Source organism: Strigops habroptila, chromosome Z (genome assembly GCF_004027225.2).
Source record: "Strigops habroptila isolate Jane chromosome Z, bStrHab1.2.pri, whole genome shotgun sequence".
NCBI lineage: Eukaryota > Metazoa > Chordata > Aves > Psittaciformes > Psittacidae > Strigops > Strigops habroptila.
The window spans coordinates 23698857-23721305 of record NC_044302.2 but is presented as its reverse complement, the minus strand read 5'-3'; the positions used below and the strand labels follow the sequence as shown (position 1 = coordinate 23721305).

Sequence of the window (22449 nt, the reverse complement as noted above, 5' to 3'; positions counted from 1 at the left end):
AAAGGATAGCGAGAACTTCATGTGTGCACCTCCACTTCCAAGCTCTCATGTAAATCTCCAGATCACATGGAAAATCTGGATCACACGGTTAAGAAGCACCTCTCCCCGCCAACTACAAAAGTTTTGGGGGCTGGCTATGGGCAGTAAGCGCACAATCAACTACTACATTAATGCTTATAAACATCCAGCCGTACTCCATTAGCATGAAAAAATAGCTGGACAAGCCTGGACCACAACAGCTGCATCTGATCTAAATCTCCCCTCTTTCAGATTTTAAGCCATTGCCCCTCGTCCTGTCCCTACAGGCCCTTGTCCAAAGCCCCTCTCCAGGTTTCTAGTATCCCCTTTAGGCACTGGGAGCTGCTCTAAGGTCTCCCCTTAAGGAGCCTTCTCTTCTCCAGGCTGAACCAGCCCAGCTCTCTCAGCCTGTCTCCAGAGCAGAGCTGCTCCAGCCCTCACAGCATCTCCATGGCCTCCTCCGGACTCACTCCAGCAGCTCCACAACCCTCTTGAGTTGTTGCCCCAGAGCTGGATCAGGACTGCAGGGGGCGTCTCCCCAGAGCACAGCAGAGGGGGAGAATCCCCTCCCTGACCTGCTGCTCACGCTCTGGGGATGCAGCCCAGCACACGGTGGGGTTCTGGGCTCAAGCACACACTGAAGCTGGGTCATGGGAAGCATCTCGTCACCCAACACCCCCAAGTTCTTCTCCTCAGGGCTGCTCCATCCAGTCTCCAGACTGTCTTTCTCATTTCTCTATTTACACTCCAGAGCACTACCTTGTGCGCTTCGTAAATGAACAGCAGGATCTTAAGGGCAAGCTGATGGACCACAGGTGCTCCAGGGGTAAAGCAGCAGTTCCCATGGCAGTGCTTGTGGCACTGCCGCATTGCTGAAGGTGCTGCGCTAACCCCCTCAGATAAGGAAAAAGTGAAGTCTCAGGATTGCAGAGTTAACATTTTACTGAACTTTATTTGATATAGAACAAATAGGAAAGTTAACATTTCACTGACCTTTAATTGATATAGAACAAATCGGAAAGCTAACACTTTACTGAACTTTAATTGATATAGAACAAACAGGAAAGTTAACATTTTACTGAACTTTAATTGATATAGAACAAATAGGCAACAACGGCTCAAGTATTCATTAACAAAACACCCCAAGATATTTCACATACAGAATCTTAATACAGTTTATAAGGAAACAATTGGAAAAGTTGTAAAATACTCTCAAAGTCAGAAAGGGGGACTCACAGCCTTGTTTTAAGCCTTCATGTTCCCAGGTGTTGTTCTCCCTTGACCAATTTCATATCCCTTCTCAAAAGAAGGTTATGGAATTGCTGGCCACATCCATCCCCCATCAGGTACAGAAACAAACGACAGTAAACTTACAAAGAGAACTATACTTTAAAGTAGCCATACATCTTTGCATGAATCAACAGTTACTATCTAGAACAACTGATGTAACATTACTATTTTTAAAAACATAATAAACAAGCAAAGTTACAATATCAACACACTAACCCGATTTCTGTTTAAAACCTATTGAAGTAAGCTGCCTCCACCACTTGCCTATATGTTTTACACTTCCAAATTGGCTGAATATCACCTTTTTTTTGTCTGATAAATAGCAAGGCAGAGTGTAGACTTAAAAGCAGTGAAGTGAGCTGTTCCAAGTGACAGCACGGAGCATATCTAAAATTTAAAAGAAAAATTCCTTTTGGTGCAGTTCTTCTCCCTCAAATCCCAGCAAGACTGGAAACCAACCCTCCTAAGCTGTGTTTTTTCAGCCAAAAGGAAAGGGCTATTGCCTCCCTTCCAACCATCATTTTTTATATAAAATGTAGTGAAATTCACTGTTTTCACACAGGAGATGTGGACAGTTGACTCTCCTCTACATCAATCATTTGCTTCGGGTTCGTAGTAGTGTTACCCCAGCTAAGATGCCACCACAGGCAATGTTGTTTCTCTGAGTAAGCAGGCCAGTTTTGCAGGAAAGGCAGTTGTACAGTCAGAGGCCCTGCTTCTGTAGGGTCCCAGCATTCACTGAACTCAATGATACACAGATTTACAGCACTGTTTTGCAATACACATGCTGCGGGGTGTAGTTGCAATGTTTCAGAAATGCCCAGTGCAAATGAGCAAAACCTTCAATTAAGACCTTTACAGTAGCTTGCAGGTCTGGTGATGATATGCAGTGCCAGACCTCTGAAGCAGCACTAACCTCCAGCTGTAACACATACGCAGCCTATAAACCACAAGATGCATGTGAATGCTGGTCCATGGCAAATGGTATGGGGGAAATACAATCAATTAACTGCACTGGGTCTCAGTTATAGAGTGACAGTAGTAGCAGTGATCACAACACATCGAAACAACTGTAGCAGTATTGTCGTGTCCTGTAACAGCCGATAATATCAGATCCAGGCACACAGTTTAGATAAAGAGTACAAAACTGCAAAAATGTGTCCCAGTATCAGGAACTGCGCGTCATTTTAGTCTGAACAGCCACTTCATTTCTTGGTTGAAATGAAGGTGGTTTCTAGGTGGTTTACAACCACCCAGTGAAGCTGCAGCAGAACTGCCATGAATTTAACAGCTCCTGGGTGTGACTGTGTGCGCATGCTCAGGACAACATCCAGTCGTTAAATCCAGGTGGATGCAGCTCTCGACGGGAACCAAGAAGTCTTCTCTTTTGTTATTTGAAATGTGAAGTTGAAAACAACTGTACTAATACAAGTATCCCCAAAGTCAACATGGTCTCAAGAAAGTAACAAAAACCACTGGCAAGACACCTTGCTTGCTATTTGTAACATCTTTGAACTCACAGTTTAAGGCAAAAATTCCATTGCTTCCATTTACCTGAATACATGTTTTCTGGCAATCAAACATTTTCTTGTTTACAGCGATACATAACAGCTTTTTTCCTTTTTTTTTTTTTTTTTTTTTTTTAAATGCTGGAGATAAAGTCTGTTGGAGATAAAGTCTGTTAGTGATACTTCCAAAATTTTGGTGAAAGTCCAAAATCAGATTTGTAAATGTAATGCTTTGCTTTTCCATTGGCATCATTTTGAAAAGACAAACACAGTAAGACACAAGATTTTGCTCAATTTTGACCAAATAACTTGTGATTTAACATAAGGTAAGCAATGGTTTACATCAAAATAAACCAAAAAACTGCATGAAATGAAAGTTTGTGCTATTTGGTGGTCACAGTATTTCATAGTTAAATACATCCATTCTTTGTTATATTCCTGGTACCCAGGACTAAAATCTTTAAATATATACTTTATGCAGGCAATAGCTTCTTTGCATATCTCTCTTCAAAAATACTCTTTCTGAATAATAATGATTATTCAATTATAATTATTATCCCCAAATAATAGTATATAAATAGGTAACCTACATGTTTAATTTTATAATCTTGCCCAAAAACTATATACGTTTCATTTTTGTAAAGTATGAACTTCCCCAATATTATTAAAGCTGACAAACTATTGAAATGGAATGCTCTCATCTTCCATGACAGAAGTGGCAATCTTACAGGAAAAACCTACAGCAACACTTGTCAGTTTTTTTAACCTGAGCATTTGGCCTACTTAGAGTAGCAGCTTTTTTCTTCCCCCATCACACATGCTCACGCTCACACGTTCTTGCACACACAGAGTACAAGCACACACTTCCAGACACTAATAGCGTACGTAGGCCATGTAGTGCTTCCCAGGTGCTTCAGCAAAGTGGAAAGCAGTGTAGCTAATAATTTAGCTATACTAAGTATACCCAATCAAATACCTTAAGGCAATCACTGCAAAGGGGGGTTTAAGTTGCAGGTGTGAATTTCTGTTGTTACAAAATGGGCCATATACAGCACATATACATGCCTCTTTAACCCTCCAAAACAATGTGATTTCTTTTTTTAGAAGTATTCTGTGCAAATTTCTAAACCTTCTACCATTTAAGGCAAAGATTTGCATTAACAAAAAAGGTCAGAAACCAGTCTTATATTTGCCCCAAAACTATTCAATTTGCTACAATATTTTCTTAAAATGTGCAGAACTTCATAGCAGAGGTACTGGTTCCCCAGCATCTACTGATAAAATTATTTAAAATAAACAAACATAAATCTTGAAGAAAAGAAGGGACCAGATACAGCAGCTTCAAATACGCATATAGCAACGACAAATAAAGCCAAGAGTAGTTCAGTCCGCTAATACTGAGACTTGCTTAATGCAGAAGTTTGAGACTATTTTTTAGAATCTTAGAGCAACTAATCTTAGGTTTTACATAAATAACCTTCGGTTCATTCATGTCCTGATCAAAGCAGAAGACTAGTGTCATAATCCTGCTTGCGTTCGTCAAATTCCACAACCAGTCTCTTGATGTGAGACAGCTTGCTGTGGAGATACTCGCATCTGCTCTTCTGTTCATGATAGCTGGGACTAGACTGTAAAGAAAAAAAGAAAATTAGGACATGCAAACATTTCTGCAGAAGAGTTCAGTATTTCATGTCCTTGCTTAAAAATAGACTTGGGCCAGCCTCAGTGACTACCACATCCCACAAGACTGCTGTTACACATACCTGTACTAATGTTTGGTACTCTTCTATGACTTCTTCATGAAGTACCTTCAAATATAAAGAACATGAACAACATTTCACTACTACCAGAAAAATGTAAATTTATGTAAAATACTAAAAATATACTGAGTTTCACTCAAGATATTTTCTTCGTTGTGAACCATCACTCTCCTGCATTGCAAAAAATAAACCCACAGCCCCCCGTATCACCCAAGATCTAAAATTAAAGCTGTAAATAGGCAACAAAAGGAGCATGTGTTTGAAGATGCCCTTTCAGAAGTTGCTCACACTGCTGTGTGTTCACATACAGCTCAAAGAGGTAGAGTTTGAAAGCTGAACAGCTTTTTGCAGAGTTTTCTCAAGCTTCAAAAACCAGAGCTAACTCACGCAGGGTCAGAGCATGTATGCAAATTCTGCAAGTTTTCCCTTTGCCTGATTGCGCAGTACCAGGGTTTTTAAAATACTCAAAAATACACTTGCAATCTGGCCAACAAATAAAAGCCAATCAAAATCCTCAGTGCACACAGAATTAAAGAACTCTCATATTAAACATGTGGAATTTGTATATCCAAACCAGAGCAGTCCAGGCTGGAGATCCAGAATATCCGATTTTTAACCCCCTTCTCTGCTAAAATCATAGCTAGGATCCTGGAAGATGGGTAAGTTGTGGCTACAGATTTAGTTAAATGTCTAAAATCATGGGAAAGAGAGGGTCAGGGAAAACTTTGGGATTACGGATGCTTCCAGTCTTCTTCCCCATCTGTCTAACAGCGCTCCCTTGCCTCGCCTGGATGCTGAGGTGGTCGGCAAAGTCTGAGCCAGTCTGGTAGTTCCAGCTCTGTGACCAGTTACTCAGTCTCAGACACTGAACCTGGCAAGTCTTTTCAAACCACATCTATATAACTTAACAGATAAATATACTGAGGAGTCTGCCTGTGCTGAAAATGTGGACTTTTGGAAGAGGTAAGAGGGAGATGAAACATAATATTCACGCTTTCATCCTTCTTTACCTGATATTCTTTGGACTCTGGAGAAAGACGTTTCCGTCGTGCATCAAACTTCATGAATCTTTTGGTGATACTCTCTATCCAAGCATGTAAAGTCCTGTATTCACCATACTCTGCATAGAAGTCTCCCTTGTAACTCTCGCGTTGCTCTTTTGAGACGATATCTGTGTATTTTCTAATGGAAAAACAAGCACATACACAATTTTCCTCCAAGGACATAGTGAATATCAAGCATAGATACCCAAGCTTGAAGTCAGTTATCTGACTGCTTCTACATGGAAGCACGCATCCTCCAAGATAATTTATTTAGGTAACTGTAGAAATCTATCATATTTTTGTGACAGTTATTTGCTAATATTTTACTTTTGAGGGTCTTTATTCAGAAGCTGCACAAAAAGAAAGTGTAGCACACTTAGAAAACATTAGCAATCATTCAAATATAGAATGACTAATAAATGCATCAGCTTCAGTGAAATATGAGAAACTGCAAGATTATAATCTCTTTCTGTGAAGGTTAATTAAGTTATATTTACTTTTGAAAATTCATTTAATTACATTTTTCATTTTTGGAAGGGATTGCATTTATGGAGTTGGATGCACTTAGATTTTTGTCTACATTTGTGCCTATAAGTAACATCGAAGCACAGTTAATGATAAAATTTGATTATTTTATTGAACACCAGTTCCATTGCTGTCCATTTAACTAAGACATTTAGTGAAATCTCAATGAAAACTTGATGAAATCTTGCATGAAGGCTTTTTTTCTTTTAATTTTGTTTTGGTTTTAGTTAGTTGGTTGGGGTTTTGTTTTGTTTTTCTTTTTCCTTTTTTTTTTTTGTTTGTTTTTGGTTTTTTGCCTTTTTCTTTTTTTGTGTTTGCAGGTTTTTGTGGGTGTGTGTTGTTGGTTATTTGGGTTTTTTTTTTAATTTAGAAATGGCTATTGGCTTCCATTCTAGCAGAAGGAATGGAACTCCTGCTCATGGCTGGAGTTTGAAGTGGATGGTCTTTAGGTTCCCTTCCAACTCAAACTATTCTATGATTCTACAATCCATCTTTAATCTTAAATTATATCAAATAACCGTATCTCTTACTCCTCAGTATCACTGCCTTCCACTGATTGAGAAGCAGACAGCAAAGAGCTGAATCTGTTCACTTTCACCCAGCAGAGGCTGGGAATTAAATTTAAGTTTGAGTTCTCAGCCTAAAACGTGAAGTACTAAACTGCTTCCCTGCAGGGCCAGACTCGCTTTCAATCTTTCCAAGGAGCACCACTAACTGTATTAAGTATGAAGCAGAATGCTACCACGCTGTCTACCTTAAAGCAGACAGAAAATATACAAAAGTTCAAGTTCTACAGAGAGGCCTCACCTCCCTTGCTGATGTGATATTATTCCTCTGAGAGAAGCTGGTGAACCTGGCAATTCAGAGTGTTTTAAGAGACAGACAAAATTATCCTCCCTCTTCTGTACTGTAAATACAACAAGCGGACTCAATGCTCCTGCTGAGGCCCACGCTACGCAATTGCACTGCTGGGAAGTATCAGGCTCATCCTGGCTTTACCTATCATAGCGCTCATTTCAGCTCTGAGCATTGAAGGCCTGTCAAAACCTCAAACTCAGCTTTCCAATGGAGAAAAGAGCTTTAGATTGAACCCCACTGTGCCAACTCTCCCTCCTCCCTCCCCCCGCCAAAAAAAAAAACATTTCATAAAAATTCAGGTTGCACTGACCAAGTTATTCCATTGCAGCCTCCTTCAACTTTCACACTTTTTTAAAAATGGCCACCAATAAAACAGTAGGGAAAAAGCTCAGACATTGGGCATTTGCAAAAGTTATTTCTCTGTTTTACAACAGTAAAGAAGAAGCCTCCTGACAGGGAAGTTTTAACATTCTAAGAAAGTATTTAGGCAATCAATTGATTCTGTTATTAGAGCTATTTCATTTAAAGAAAGTTCTTTAATACTTGTCATGGATAAAAATCTTTTTTACATAGGAGATAAATTTTAACTTTCGGGAATGTTAATCTGATGTGTGACAACTTGTTAAGGAGCTAAAATTGAACTTACTGAAAAGTCCTTCTATAACTTTATAGACTGCAATACGCTAGTTATTGTAGATACATAACATTCCACGATCAAGTTTAATGAACTTTTATCTTGCTTTGTAGTAAAAATTAAGCAGCTGAAATTTAAAATCTGAATAGAGGGGTTTTTTTTATTTTTCTTTAGCTTTTTGGTCTGCAATTCTGTGGTGAAATTGGATATTTTGCTGTAGCTTCAAGTTAGTTGGCCATTTTACATTAAAGCTTTAGAAAAACCTTTAATGGTTAACTCTTTTTAGCTCATATACAGGCTTTTCACGCTGGACTTTAAAGTTTGCCATCTTCCTCCCAACCTGTCCAGCTTAGACGCACTAAGCAGTGAAAACACAGAAAAGATGTTCAAATATATGTATTGAGTATTTTAGTATTCAGCTTTCCTTCCGTATTGCCTCACTTCTAAAAAGAAAACAGTGCAGGTTCATATTCCTTTTTTATTGTGTTCTTGAAGAAGAATTAAATTAAATGGTTTAAGTCTTCTTCTAAAATAAGTTTAAAACTCTTTTTAGCACTTCTATTCCCCCCCAGTAATTCAGGGATGATAACCTCAGACCTTAAAACTCGCAGGTACTCAAACAAAGTAGTAGGGTCACTTAAAGGAACTTGTTATTATTCTAAAATTACATTTTGGTAAATTTTCAATTTTGTAGCTAAATGAGAGGTTTTATAGGTGATTTTTCAACTGCTCCCATGAGTGGCAAGAGAGTTAATTATGATTTTACTCACATTAAGTAGTCTGGTTGTTCAGTTGTTGGTGAAGGAGGATCTGTGGAGGCAGGGTAAGTTTCTAGAACTCCTAGAGAAAAGCAGAATATGACACTTGTGGTAAGCAGATTTTTAATACAGCCAAACAGTACCAACCTGATAGGCTTGAAAAAACCCTTTACAGTTTTATTCCCACAGCGAATTACTTGGAATAAGCTCTATAAGTTAATAATAGAGCTCACACAACCTTCTCCACAGCAGGCAGTACCAGAGTTTAGAAAAGGGCACAGCTACTTTATTCTACAGGTTTTGTGCTACTGCAATATTAACCCGAGGTCAGCTTTTCTTATTTGAAGACATGATGTGGCATCTGCGCAGCAATTCAAGTTATGCAGCAACAGATGTACCTGCTCAGAAGACGACAGCATGGTACGTAAATATACATGTATCTATATATATATATCTATCTCAACATCCAGGTTCCAGCAAGAAATACAATCTTTTCATGCCATGTTTTTATCCCTTCCTCCCTGCCAATTACATATTCCCAAAACTAGATTTAATTTCAACACTCCTCTAAGCACGAAAGTCAGTAGCATTGTATAAGGGTTGCTGGCATTCAGGCTTCAATAACCTGTAACAAAGACTTTCTCCTCATTAACAGCAATGCTGTGTTTCAAAGTTATTTATTTGCACTTGTAAACTGCTCTTTTGCTCTTTTAAATGGCATTATGAAAGCATGATATACTTAATCTCTAATCCCTCTTTTTAAAGAAGTATTTCACGAGTATCCTATCTTTTTGATAAATAAGAAAAAAAGCTGCCGTAATGAAAAGTTAGCAGGAACAGGAAGGAACACTCAGTACCTTGGTAATATCTCGCTGCTTTTCATGTGGGGTTTTCTGTCAATCTTAAAAACCACACAATCCTTTGTATTCATTATTAACTTGCACTGACACTGTGTAAACACAGTGTTTCTGCTAAAGCTCAACCATTCTTGACAATCTCTAAGCTACCTGAGCTGTAAGTTATGGGGAGAAAAAAGAGCTATCATGCAACATTCCACTCGATTCTTTTGCTTTTAATATTAAAATTACATGGTATAGCGGTAGTATAAAAAGAAGTGTAAAAGTGGCAACAAATTTTGAGGGAAACGCCAACAGTAATATTAATAGTCACAGTATGTACAACACAACTTATGTGGACAAGTTTGCTGCAAGCATTTAATTTCAAAAAATTCAAGTGCATTTCTTAATACGGCTCGGTCTGTTTCAAAGCTTCGCTGTAAGCACCAACTTGAAACATAGTACAGGCTTTTCCTTACTTAGCTGTTCAGAGTTTTGTTACTAGCTTCTGGAGAAAGATGCTCACACATTTATGAATTCAAGCATGAATATTTTCAAAGCAACCTCAAGCTGTGTGGGCACTGTGTAGTATGACCAGGGTTGATGTGAAAAGACCATCTTAAAGGCACCCTTATCTAGGAGTGGAACAAACACTTCAAAGAGGCACCCTGAATACTCAAAAGATGCCTTCTAGCTGTGATAGGAAAGGGCTAAACCTGACTTCTAATTTGTAACTTAAACCTCTGAAATTAAACACCCATTTAACAAAGGAACTGAACTCTGCCCTATTCTCTGTGTGCTTATGTGTTAATAGATCATGTAGTCTTTGTGTGTTTCTGTTTAACTTTTCAATGCCATTTTAAATGTGCACCATTTCTACATCTTTTGAAGTCATAAATTCTGCAGCCAAGGTGGAGAGCTTACAGCACAATTCAAACCAAAACTCTAGTAAAACTGCATGCCAGTTTACACAGGTTTTAGACTTCGCATGAAATAGCAGAGTTTAATGAATATGATACATAATGAAAGACATTTATGTCCGATCTATGTGTTTCAGTAAACTAGTATGCAATAAACGTGACATGTTTTTACTTTCAGCGTGCAGACTTTAAAACCTGCTGATGGAAAAAGAATAAGTTTGAGCGAACTATCAGTGTTTTTCTAGTATCTAGGTCTTCCCTTTAACCAGTTTCTGCCCAACAGCAATCCATTTAAGATTTCTTTGATTTAATGGTTTTTGTACTACACAGTGAGAATTCTTAAAAATGACCTTAATTTTCAGCGAGAATCTTCATGACCATAAAGTTGGGGTAATGGCATAGCAAGTGAAAAAATGACCACTCGTGTTTCCAGTCCCTGGATTTACTGGTCCCTTTTCACCAGGGCTACCTATTTAGTAGTTAGGAAAAGCAGTGTATTAATACCTACCTTCACCTGAATCCAAACAGAAGGATTCTTCCAGCTTGGCAGTTTTTTCTTTTCTAACGTCTTTCTCCTCCTTGCTCACACTCTTAGTGTCCTGCATTTTGCTTTTGTCCTTCTCCTCATGTTTTTTTATCTTTTCAGGATTTTGGTACCACAGCGCATACTTCTCTCTTGTGGACTTGGGAGACTTCACCCGCACCACAGCTGGTGCTTGGGTGCCCAAAGGAGCCTGAGAGGTGTACTTTTGTTGCTGGTTCTCATAGATGCTACTGTTACTTTGGCTGAAGCTGTCCACCAGCAAGTTTTGTGTCCCCCGCCCATCAGAGGTGCTGGGGGAGGTGGAGAAAAAGCTCTGAGGAGGGTTGTAAGTTGAAGGGAGTTTAGGAGGCAGTAGCTGAGGAGGGGGAGTAGTGGTGGCTGCAAAGGGTGCAGGCAGTGGACGGGCAGCAGTGGCCTTCTCGTTGGAGGCCTGCAAGTGGCCACTGAATGCTGGCTGGACTTGACTGTTCAAGTGAGATACCCTCTGCTTCTTGTTCATCAGAGGATCGAAAAATTTGTAACTCAAAAGTGATTTCTGTGATAATATAAAAAAATATTAAAAACATTATCAGAATTAGGTTTTGCTCCCATTCTGAAAAAAAAGTATTATTGAACAAGCAGTTATTGAAAACACATCTTTCTTATCTATAAATAGCTATCAAACAAGGAATTACTGCACCTCATTACACAGTTTATTTCATTCTTAAGTTTCTAATTTAGCAAGCTGTTCTTCAAATCTACAGCTAAAAGGGTTTGGGAGAAAGATGCTCTCTTCAGCAGTTGTATCAAAGGCTTCACCAAGAGCAGGAGGTCGGATTGGTTTGTTTAGGTACCAATTTCCATTTGCACATACCAGGTTAAGAGTCAGCTTTTGCTGTCACACACCCATATTATTTACTAAATCAACCCCAAGAAGCATGCATCAGTGTGAGGTGCAAAGCTGGTAAGAATAGGTAAACCCCTGAGTTTTGCTACAGCTGTCATTCCAGCTGGTTCTCCAGCTGAAACATGCTTTTCTCTAGCAAGCATACACTGCTGATGTTCATCTACAAGGGGCAGCTCGGACCAGGAGTGCCAGCCGGTTGAAATAAATCCAGAATCTGTGTGTATAGAGGCAGGTGTAAAGAGGTTGTTGGGACCTGCACCATTTCATGCCCTGACTAGAAGAAATTTGGGGGGGGGTGGGAGGGTGTCGGAAGAGAGGTCTGCCCTCCTTTTTCTATTTAAATGTAATCATCTCAGTGGTAAAAAACTTTCCATACTTCCCAGCTTATTGCTGTACGCTGCAAGCACTGAAACACAGTTTTAATCACAGAAAGCATCAAACTTTTCCTTAAAGTAATGCTTTTTATGCAGAGTTTTGCAAGCTTCTTCTGAAAGGGTTTGCATTGTACTCTGGTATTGACAGGAAAACAGGACATACACATTTTAAGTCTAAAAAGGCTGGGGGAAGGCGGAGGTAGTGCCTGCTGATTCAGATCTGCCTTTTCATACCTAGCATACTCTGAATCAAAATTAGGTACTTAAATCATGCTTATAGGGAGAAAAAAAAAAATTCTCCAAGTGGATCACTACTGTAATTTGTCCTTACTCTAGACTTTCTTAAGCTGTATATTTAAATAGTAGCATAAGGATACAGTAGCCTACATTAGCACTGGGGTAGTTGGTGTCAGAGATCAAGGTGTGTTTACAAAATACTGTGCAGACAGGAATTGTTTATTTTTCTAAATATACATTTAAGCTAATAAGCATTCTGAAACAGAGAACACTAAATATAGCAGCCCTTAGGCTATGTGACCATAAGTTTTTTGCAGCCTTTGACAGTACGACCATCTTTAAAAAAATATAATAATCCAATTAGAAATAAATGTTCCAGTTTTTCATGAGTTAAAAACAATATCAGTACTTCACATCACAGCTTTTACACTAATATAAAGTGTGATAATTCTTAATACATTGTAAATAATGTTAAAAAACCAAAACAAAACCAACAAACACAAAGTACCTGAGAAGTTGATGGAGCACATGTGTTAGAAGTTACAGAAGATTCTGAACAGCTGGTGCTGGTGGCATTCTCAGATGAATTTAATTTTCTGCAATGACAACCCAACATTTCAGGTTACAAGGCAAAAAATATCTATGTTCTTTCATTACAGGGAGGACAGACATTCATTTCCCAGTTTTTTAAATGGCTATTTTCTTTCCCCTAGAGACTGAACTTACCTAGAAAGTATTAACTCCAATGACTGTTTATCTATTTCACTGTATCCAGGCCAATCTTTCTGAATTTCTTTAAATAAATAATCCTTCAGAGAGAAAGAATTATCCTTTGGGTTCAGGTTGGCTACCTACAGGCAGACATTTAAGAAAATAAATGTTCATTATACCTAAATGCAAACTACAGAAATAAGATTGGTACTGCAAAGCTTGATCAAAGCTCAAAACGAAATCACACACCAGTTTTGTTTTTCTTTCAGATGTGATAATCAAAGCAGCTCTCAGATAATGAGCGCCAATTTTAAAAAATGTGGTCACTTTGGTATGTAGAAATTTGGATGTCAGAAAATGCCAAACTGCTGCAAGCATGTATGAAATGCATTCTAGGAAAATCCCTCTCTGCACCATATATCTGTTTTTTTATCTTTAATACAGCATTAAGAACCCAGGCAAACTATGTCAAAACTTTAAATATTCACTGCATGAAATACATCAATAGGACAAGTTTTTTATTTCCTTTTTTCTTTTTTAAGATCTGAAGTACACTATCTTCACATACAAATTCAGGTTTCTTCAACTTCAGCAGGACACCTGCTGCTCCCTCATTCTACACAGCTATATGGTGATGGCAGAGCACAGACTACCTGGAACAATGCGTGTTTTCCATCATTCCATTACTGACCACAGTATATCATCATATGTCTTGATAAACAGAACTGCATCTCTTTTCTCAAATGCCTGAGCCACAAGAAACTATAGCCTTCTCCTGAACAGTTCTATGTAGTAACTAGCACTAAGCTTCTTCATTTATCCCATCGGTTTCAAGTCATATCGAAGTTTTCCTGACTGGGAAAAAGTAACTGTACTCATATCTAACAAGTTGTATTTTGACAATGAGATTTAGTGCTAAAATGTTTAAGGAGAGGTGTACAGGCCCAAATGCACTCTTCTGTTTTGGAGACACAGGCTTCATTACAGCAAAGTACGGTCATGAAAAGGTCATGCGTATACCTTGCTGTATACCTTTGAAAATAAAATGGGTTTATATCTTCAAATAAAAAGTAACTCAAGAAGTTAAAATGAGCTAGTAAAACCTTGAGACCATTTACACCTAAAGTGCTGGTTTAGACTTCTACACCCAATACCTGTTCGGAGTTTTGAAGAAAACCTCAAAGAAAAACAGTCTATCTATTTGCCTCATATAAAATGCAGAATAACATATCAACACACTACCACTACCACTTGTCACGGCTTTGCTTATTTTTTCCCTAAAAAACATGACAGACAAATACTAATAATTCATGTCTGTGTGCATATGTGTCTGTCACCAGCTTAAAAAACCATTAAAAGTAACAAAGATACCCTGAAACAGTAATTCACTTCTTAAAAAACAGAACTGAAGGTGTATTCTAAAAGCAGCAAATCTGTGCATACTCAATCTCAGCAAGTTCAGGCTGCTGCTTTTAAATTTATACAAAAAACCTCATTATGAAGCTAAGAGAAACGTGAATGAAAAACTATTTCACACAGTTGAGAGAATCTATGGTCAGTTTCCCTCAGTTAAGCAGCTAAGCAGTGCAAGTAAAAGAGAACAAAGTAAGACATTAGGAGCAACAAAGCTAGAAATAGCTAATTATTGCCTGCCATTCTAGCAAAATAAAATCACTCCCCCAAAACTTTTCATTCTTTCTTGCCTTTCCTCACGTGGACATGCAGTTTGGGGCATCTGTATAAAACAAGGAGCATTATGTACATTGTTTATTATTTTCTAATTTAAACACTGGAATTACACAGCTCAAAATTACAATTATAAGAATAGCAGGAAGGAAAAATTACCAGCACAAACTCCATGGTCTCACCTGCTGCAGGATAATTCCAAGGGAATTCTTGTCCTTTTGGTTGACACCATCTTTCTGCAAGCGAGCAACTAACTCTGGTTTCTTGTAATTCTTCAGTGCCAGTAAGTGAATCACCCTGTCCCTGTATGGTCGCTGAGAAACAGCAGTTACTGTGTGAGTTTTCCGTATTGTGTTTGCAGGGTTCATGGGAGTGGATCTCTTCCTGACAGGCACAACATCTGGAATGCCTTCTGGTCCTCTTTTAACTGGTAGTCTTCTTCCTACAGCAAGGGGGAAAAAAAAAAAAGAAGAAAACCAAAAAAACCAAGACAAGGAAGTTGATATTTACCAGATAAACTCTGAAAATTGTATTTAGTTAGCATTTCAATATCTATTAGAATACAGGCAGTAAAGATGCATCGAGCTAGGCATTAACAAAGAAATATTCAATATTAAAAAAAGCTGACAAATGAGCAATTGATTTGTACCCGTAGGAAGACTACTGATTATTTATATGGATGGAGCTTTTATTATTTTTCCAGTTTATAAGCTTAAGCACTGAACACCCAAAACCAGGCATTCTTTTTAGATGAGTACTCTAAAGTATGATGCAAAGGTCCTCCATATAATTAAAAAGATTTCCTATGAATGCCTAGGGAGACCATGTCTACAGAATTAATTGCATCACTGCTTAAAGAAACTAACGATGCGTGGTGTTAATCACTTGAGTTACCGTAAGTTACACCACATTTTAAGCTGAAATGTTTCCCTATTATTAAATAAGCTCAGGTTTGTCGGGAACAACACAGCAAAAATTTAACAGTTCTTGGGCCCAGGGCCAGTGAAGTTTTACAACATGGCCTGCACAGTGCTTTGGATCAAACTCTACAAAAAGACATGTTTCTCAAGAGGCGGCACAATTCAAGTACTTGCAAGTGATGCATCCAGAATCTAAAAATAATGCCAGCCAATCTGAATCTCAGTTTTCCAGAAAAAGACACAAACTTCTCTACTCTGTGTTTTTAAATAGCATTTGCTATTAGACAAAAAAAGGTTTATCAGAATACTACTGAATACTATTGTTTCTAATCCAACAGAGGATTTAACACAAACCAGGTGTTTTTCTGAAACCAACAACTCATGTTTGGTACATGAGGGAGACTTGTTGAGTATTGGTGAGAAAATCTGGAGCTTGCTCTTTTCTATCAGACACACAGATACTGAGCTGTGCTTATGTACTTACTACGAGCCCCTAGGAATAGCAAAAATTTTTTTCCATTTTTGCAGTGGAGGCCAAACCTTTATATCCTTTCCACCCTGCATGCTCCCTGGACTCTGCCCTTCTGGTTTTCAGGAACAAACCTCATCATGCAAACACACATGGTTACATTTTTTAGAACAATATGAACTTGCTAGCTGTTTATTGAATGCATTACAAATGTTTTGACAAGTTAAATTCAATACAGGTACACAAAACCCTGGCACAGACAATAGTGTAAGCAGCATGCAAACAAAACACCTCCTAAAGTCATGTCTCTGATTCACTTAAAAAAAAACCAACCAACAAAAAACCCAACTGAAAACATAACCAAGCATTAAAACGATTAACAACCCCAGTTCCTAATTTGTCCTGCATGAAGCATGTTGCAAAGTCATCCTTGTGACCTATCAGCAACTAGACCTGTCCTACCTGAGCTTCCTCAATGCCAGTCTGAAACAAAAGTACCCTAAATACTGTAACTGTCCTATTGCCACTCTTCAGACCCAATTTATCTAATGTTAAATATTCACTTAAGATCTATTTAAGCCACCAACAAGAATCATGCAGATGATTCAAATGTCAACTAGAGCTTCCCCAGTGAGACATTTTGAAATACATGGAAGTGGCACCTCTCACGTTGCCATTAAAGAGCAGTTTAGACAACACAGTGGAAGCAGTCCCAACTCCACATCCTGGTATCAGCCCATGCTGAGCTCCCTGGGTGTCAAGGACACACACATTTAGTTTTGTATCTCCAAAAAGCCATGACAATGCTGGCTAAAAAAGCTCTGCAGTACGCTGAGGCAGAGCAAGCATTGCACCACCACTTGTCACTGATGTCTGTGCTGGCAGAGGACCGCAGACACAGCCATGGAGAGCCCGTGTTACTTAATGAAGACAGATGTGGTTCAGCTTGCTGCTGCAGGCAGGATCGCTGCTACCTGTACCACTGAGTGCCTGTAAGACGGATGCTTACCTTTTGTCTATCTGCAGGCTCCTCAGGGAAATGTTTTGTGGAAAACGATTAAATCCCTGGGACAATGCCAACTTTACCTTACTTTAACTTCTTCAACAACAACAACAAAAAGCAAACAAAAACAACAACCAAACAAAACAACCACCAAAGTCATGTTCTTGTGGTAACAGTTGCTTATTAATCACCAAGACATAAATAAAACTGAATCAGCATTAGAAAGTGTGAAAAGCAAAGTTTTTCATATTAAACTTCTGAATTTGTATGAGACTTCCGGAATGTTAGTGGTTTGGTTTTTTTTTAGATTACAAATTAAGCTTAATGGTTTAGCACAATACTTAGGTACTCACAAGTGCTGTTACAAAAACAAAACAGTGGCTACTAAACCAGAGAATTTAAGTGCATTGGATAGTGAAAAACCCTCACCTCCATGGTCAAAATTTCAACCAGTCAAGCAATATGGGGGCAAGGAAGGACTGGCAGGCCTTCTGAGGGAAAAGAATAAAGGCTGATGTCTGAATGTAGCAATTGGACACTGCAAGTCTGCAACATGAGGACAAGCTACCTACATGTGAGATCTCTAAACACACCATCTTTCCCAAGAATACACTGAAAATATAAATTACTGAGTTTGAAAACTTACAGATATCTAGTAAAAAATGGACTACAATCATACCTAAAAATGGTCCACCAGGTTTAATAAACTTTGCACTTCGACTGCGCGCCTCCTCTTCCGCCTGGGCCATGCGCTCTCTGGTCTTCAGATGGGAATCACTTGTTGCACATACTGTAATTTTATTCTGTATAATTCCCAGGCAACTGAGTTGCGAGACTCCAGAACTACAAAAACATTGAAAAAGGTTGAGCCCAAGCACTAGCTCAGATTTAGAAGTGTGGTTGTATCAGGAACTTTAAAACCTGTCTTGACGGGTGAAGAAAAACGTTTTCCAGTTCTGACAGGTAGCTAGGGTGTAAATATATTTCAAATTGTCTCTACACACCCAAACTGTTTAACTGTCAGCGTAACTACAATCTCCTTACATAAATGTACTTGGGCAGCCTCAGGGCCGTGCTGGTGGCTGTACTGGTAATGCCTGCCATGACAATGGCAGGGACAGCTCAGGCAGTCACACCAGCACCCTAATGGCAGGCAGGCTCTGCCCCGGAGCCTCTCCACCGGCTGCGTGGCTCTCAGCCCAACATACATCTCCTTTCCTCCACTGAAGGTGGTGGTGATGGCCCCGGGCCCTGCAAGGCCCAGGGAGGGCAAGCTGGCCTGCCCTTGAGACCTGCACACTGCCTGTGCCCATGTCTCCCCTCATTTTGCTGACAAAGATGTCTGCCCTCTTCATCGCCCACTCTGTGCGTTTGACAGTGCTGAGGTGTGCCTGTGCTCCGCCCACCCGCTCCTCTGAGCATTCATTTGAGAAGAGGCACTGAGAGCAAACCCTGTAATGAGGGGAAGGACGGCGATGTCTCCTCGATGGCTTCAGGGCAGGTGCTGGGCTCCAGGAGGTGTTTCTGGAGGAGCCCGGACCACCGTGATCAGTCCAAGCGCACACCCGCAGCTTTCTTTAAACTGGCCTAATTACCACCGCTCATACAAGGACGCTGTGCAGCACCTGCTACTGAACAGCTCTGACAAAGGAAAGGACTTAGCTTTAGCTAATCCAGAACACTTTAACCACCCTGAAACTCCCCACCAAGACTTCAAGAAGGGTCAAGAATCTCATGTCTTAACTTACATAATTTCTAAAAGTCACACAGCTGGACCAAGCCAGTGGCCAGTATTTCAGCTAGTTTTGTCCATAGCCTAGAGCTATGTATTCCTTGCTCCGAAATCACCACATGAACAATAAAAAAGGTCCTTCCTGCTATATGAAGCACAGCTTTTACCCGTTGCCCACTTCCTTGAACATCCCTGACTTTCCTACTCTTTTTTACAGCCAGAATGGCTGAGCATGGACTGAGACATGCAACCCTTTTCTTGGGCTGGGCATTTTCAAAATCCAAGCCAGTGTTGAAGATAGAGCTGCCCTGAACACAAAATTAGACTACACACCCTGCAGAGGACCTTTCTGTTTTGGTTTTCTTTTTTTTTGGTTTTTTTTTTGGGTTTTTTTTGTAAAACGACTCTGCATGTAACACTACTCAAGTTTTGCATTAACTTTGCAGTCACTTTGCACAAACTGAGAGCTGGCTACAAAGGACCTTGTAGTCAAACCATGTTTGACTACCACAAACTACTAGAATCAAACCACAAAACTACCTAGACATGCTACTCAGAATTATTTAGAACTAAAGCAGCTTAAATTTATTTTAAAAAATACAATGTAATTCAACTGAAGGTGCTCCTTCCCAAAGAAGAAGGTGCCCTCAGGGATGCTTGGGAGAGTAGGCAAGACCTCTCACCCCTGCCATGCACTTCTACCACTCTGTGCCAGCCTTGGAAGCTGTCTGGCTCCTTTCAGATAGAGTAAAAGCCCAAAAGAAAATCCCAAAAAAAACCCCACATTGCCCAAGCTCCCCCAGGTCTGCCACTAAACCATTTGGCTTTTTGCCAATCCCATCAGTTAAGTGAGTTCACTGAAAGACTGTACTGTAGTAGAACAGACCTAAAGCAAAGGGAAAAAAAAGGAGGATGAGGATGCTGAGAGATCTCCTGTTAGGCAAAGAGCTATTACATCAGCTCATTTTCTTATTGCTCCCAAAACCTGCTATCTATACAAATCTCTGCTTTGAAATCAAGGCCAGAAGCTCTCCTGTGACCAAGAACCTGAGCAGCACCTTTTGGAGACCTCTTTTAATGAGCCTGTTTGCTATCAGCTTCCCAAATCAATACATGAACTCTGCCTGCAATGTGCTAATGAATCAAATGGAACAAACAGTTATTCAGTGCCAGCATTACTACACTAAACATAGTATTCTAGAAGCTGAAGCAAATGGTATTTTCTTGCCTTTTTAGTAGATGTTAACACTGTTCACTTTGACTCAAAGGACCAGGACAAGGCACTGGTGTATTACATTTGGGTTCTGAAACACCATGGTCATACAGTTATGGGTAAGGTCACTGACTTATGTGGTTTTTAAAATAAGACAACTATCCATGGTGGCCAGCATGCTAGCATGCTGCCAGCCATAATCGTATTTACATATGGTTGTAGAATGGATTTGGTCTAGCCTAGATGATGCTGAGCTCCAAATGCTTTCAAAAAACAGCACTAGGAGGTGAGAAAGTACTCAAAAAGTTACTTTTTAAAGAGCAAAACCAAAAAGAATTCTACATAAAAGCAAGTATTTATAATTAGCAAGAAATCATGCTATTGCTGGGAATTAATTTTCTACTGCAGCTCATCAGCAGAGCATGCTTCTGTTAAAGGTTTTTGCTATATGCTCAAAGCCTAAGAATCTACTTAAATTTGCCATGAAAGAAACCATTAAGTAAAACTTACCCTGAGTCCTTTTGCTGGAACAGGTCAAAGCTTCCCTGAGGATTATCTTTGCCAATATTTGACACTAAGAAGTTAAATGTATTCACTTCATTTGGCTGATCAACTTTGGGAATTTTAATAAGCTAAAAGGAAAAAAAAAAGTTTATGTAAAAACTTCAGTCTACACTCCTTTGCTTGCGATTAATTGGGACCATAATTTTAAATAAGAAATTGTGATTCAAAACTTTTCTCACGATTTCAGTCACATCACTAAAAAGGCTGCTTTGGCACAATTCTCCCTCTGGAACCAGCGCTGGCTATGCGCCTGTCACAGCAGTAACTGCACTGGAAAAGGTACCATCGCTCAGCCTCTCAACTCCGCAAAGCGATCAAGTAGCAAGCCACCCTTCCCCATTTAGTACAATCAATACACACATGCTTAACTTTAAATGCAAGCACCCAAGTACAATCAAATGGACTGAAGCTCAGTTAACGGAACACACGAGTGCCATTCACACAAACCATATCAGACACTGCCCCAATTTCGTGGTTTATCTGGTCTCAATGAAGCAGATGTGGGAATTAGCTCCAAGAAGAGAAAAAAGCCCCAGCAATACCCAAATTACAAGAGTAAAACTTCTTAAAAGTATAAAGGATAAATTTCAACTTCAACAGGCGTTAAAGCCTTTTTCTTCTACTCAGCTCTAGATGAAATTATTTGCATTAATGTAAATTGTAAATATTTTTGTAAGTTTAGTCAGATGTAGTAACACTGGATTTCCTTGGCTGAACTAATGACTTAGTACAGAATATCCTGCATTCGGCTGGAACTTAAAAATGTAAATATGAGAAATTATTAAATTGATAATTGGCATGAGCACATTTTTTAATCTGCTGCCATACACAAAAAACCTACTGCCATCCAACTACTTTATTCTAAAGGTAAAACTAGCTGGCAATAAATCTAAAAAAAGCTAGTCTTCTGAAATTTGCTTGAATTTTTAATGGAATATTAAATAAGATGGACAAAGATATATAAAAGCAGTATTTAACAGTCTTTCAGAAATCTTTCAATATTTTGCCTGTGAGACTGGCTTCATAAACTTCAATGTAATTTGCACAAAGTCCTACTACAACACAATTCCATTACCATTTATATTTTAATCATTAGTACTGGCAGAGCTTGCAACGGCTTGGGACAGTGACTGGACATGAAAGAGAAGCAAGTCACCTGAACACCATATTCTTTTACTTAAGCTTTAAGTACTAGTGTGCTTAAAAGTTCAATACATGCATTTTATATGAGAATGGAAATAAATTGGGAGAGTTACCAAACACATAAACTTGGATTACATGTGCAGCTTTACCTTTTAATGATTATGAAGGTTACTACATAGTAACTCTTAACCTAAGATGACCATCCGGGACCAAATGACACTAAAATTCGTCTACTTTCTACAAAATTTACTACTACTGATTGAATGTTTCAGCATAGTGGTTTTACCGTAAATACTGCAGGTATGTATGTATGTATGAATTTGACAATTTGAAATCAACCCACTGTAGCAGAGGTAATATTTTTTAGCCTGATATACTTTCTGGAAAAACAACAACTATCTACTATGATCAAGCCAAGGCTGGCCCTCAAAAAATACAGCCGAGCAGACAGAAGCAGGCAACTGTTGCTATGTATGCTGGGACTTCATTCTCAAAATTTTGAGTAAATTTTTATTTTCCATTGATTAGCCTACAGAATGCGTACGCACAGAATCATAGTGCATATACATCAGGCATTTCTGTACCCTCATATTTATATTTGAAATGCTAGAAGGTTGCTGTGGGTATTAAACCTCAGAGTGCCTCAGTGTGTTTTGAAGCAATAATGTGAAGGCAGAGGCAGGCCTCGGAGCACATTTAAAAACATGTTTGTTGCTGTTCCACTGTCTTCAGTGAGGTCTTACTTCTCCCAGATACTGAAAAAGACATTGATAAAGTATGAGAAAAACAAGTCTGCCTCCTAACTGGCAGATGCCTA

At 39.1% G+C, this 22449-nt stretch overlaps 1 protein-coding gene across 3 annotated transcripts in view; it reads right to left on the bottom strand.

Moving 5' to 3' along the window:
* Positions 1 to 1041: 1041 nt before the first annotated feature.
* ELL2 (elongation factor for RNA polymerase II 2) overlaps positions 1042 to 22449 on the bottom strand; it is a 34225-nt gene continuing 12817 nt past the window's right edge. For 2 of the 3 annotated variants that reach the window (XM_030470341.1, XM_030470340.1), the window contains 8 exons: positions 14771 to 15030; positions 12918 to 13042; positions 12700 to 12787; positions 10659 to 11229; positions 8407 to 8476; positions 5587 to 5758; positions 4580 to 4624; positions 1042 to 4444 (listed from right to left, as the gene is read on the bottom strand). In XM_030470341.1, the coding sequence (XP_030326201.1) occupies positions 4316 to 4444; positions 4580 to 4624; positions 5587 to 5758; positions 8407 to 8476; positions 10659 to 11229; positions 12700 to 12787; positions 12918 to 13042; positions 14771 to 15030 (1460 nt within the window). In that variant the 3' untranslated portion in view covers positions 1042 to 4315. Of the gene's footprint in view, positions 4445 to 4579; positions 4625 to 5586; positions 5759 to 8406; positions 8477 to 10658; positions 11230 to 12699; positions 12788 to 12917; positions 13043 to 14770; positions 15031 to 17659; positions 17824 to 20435; positions 20558 to 22449 lie in introns of all 3 variants that reach the window. The other variant, XM_030470339.1, reaches the window with a different exon arrangement.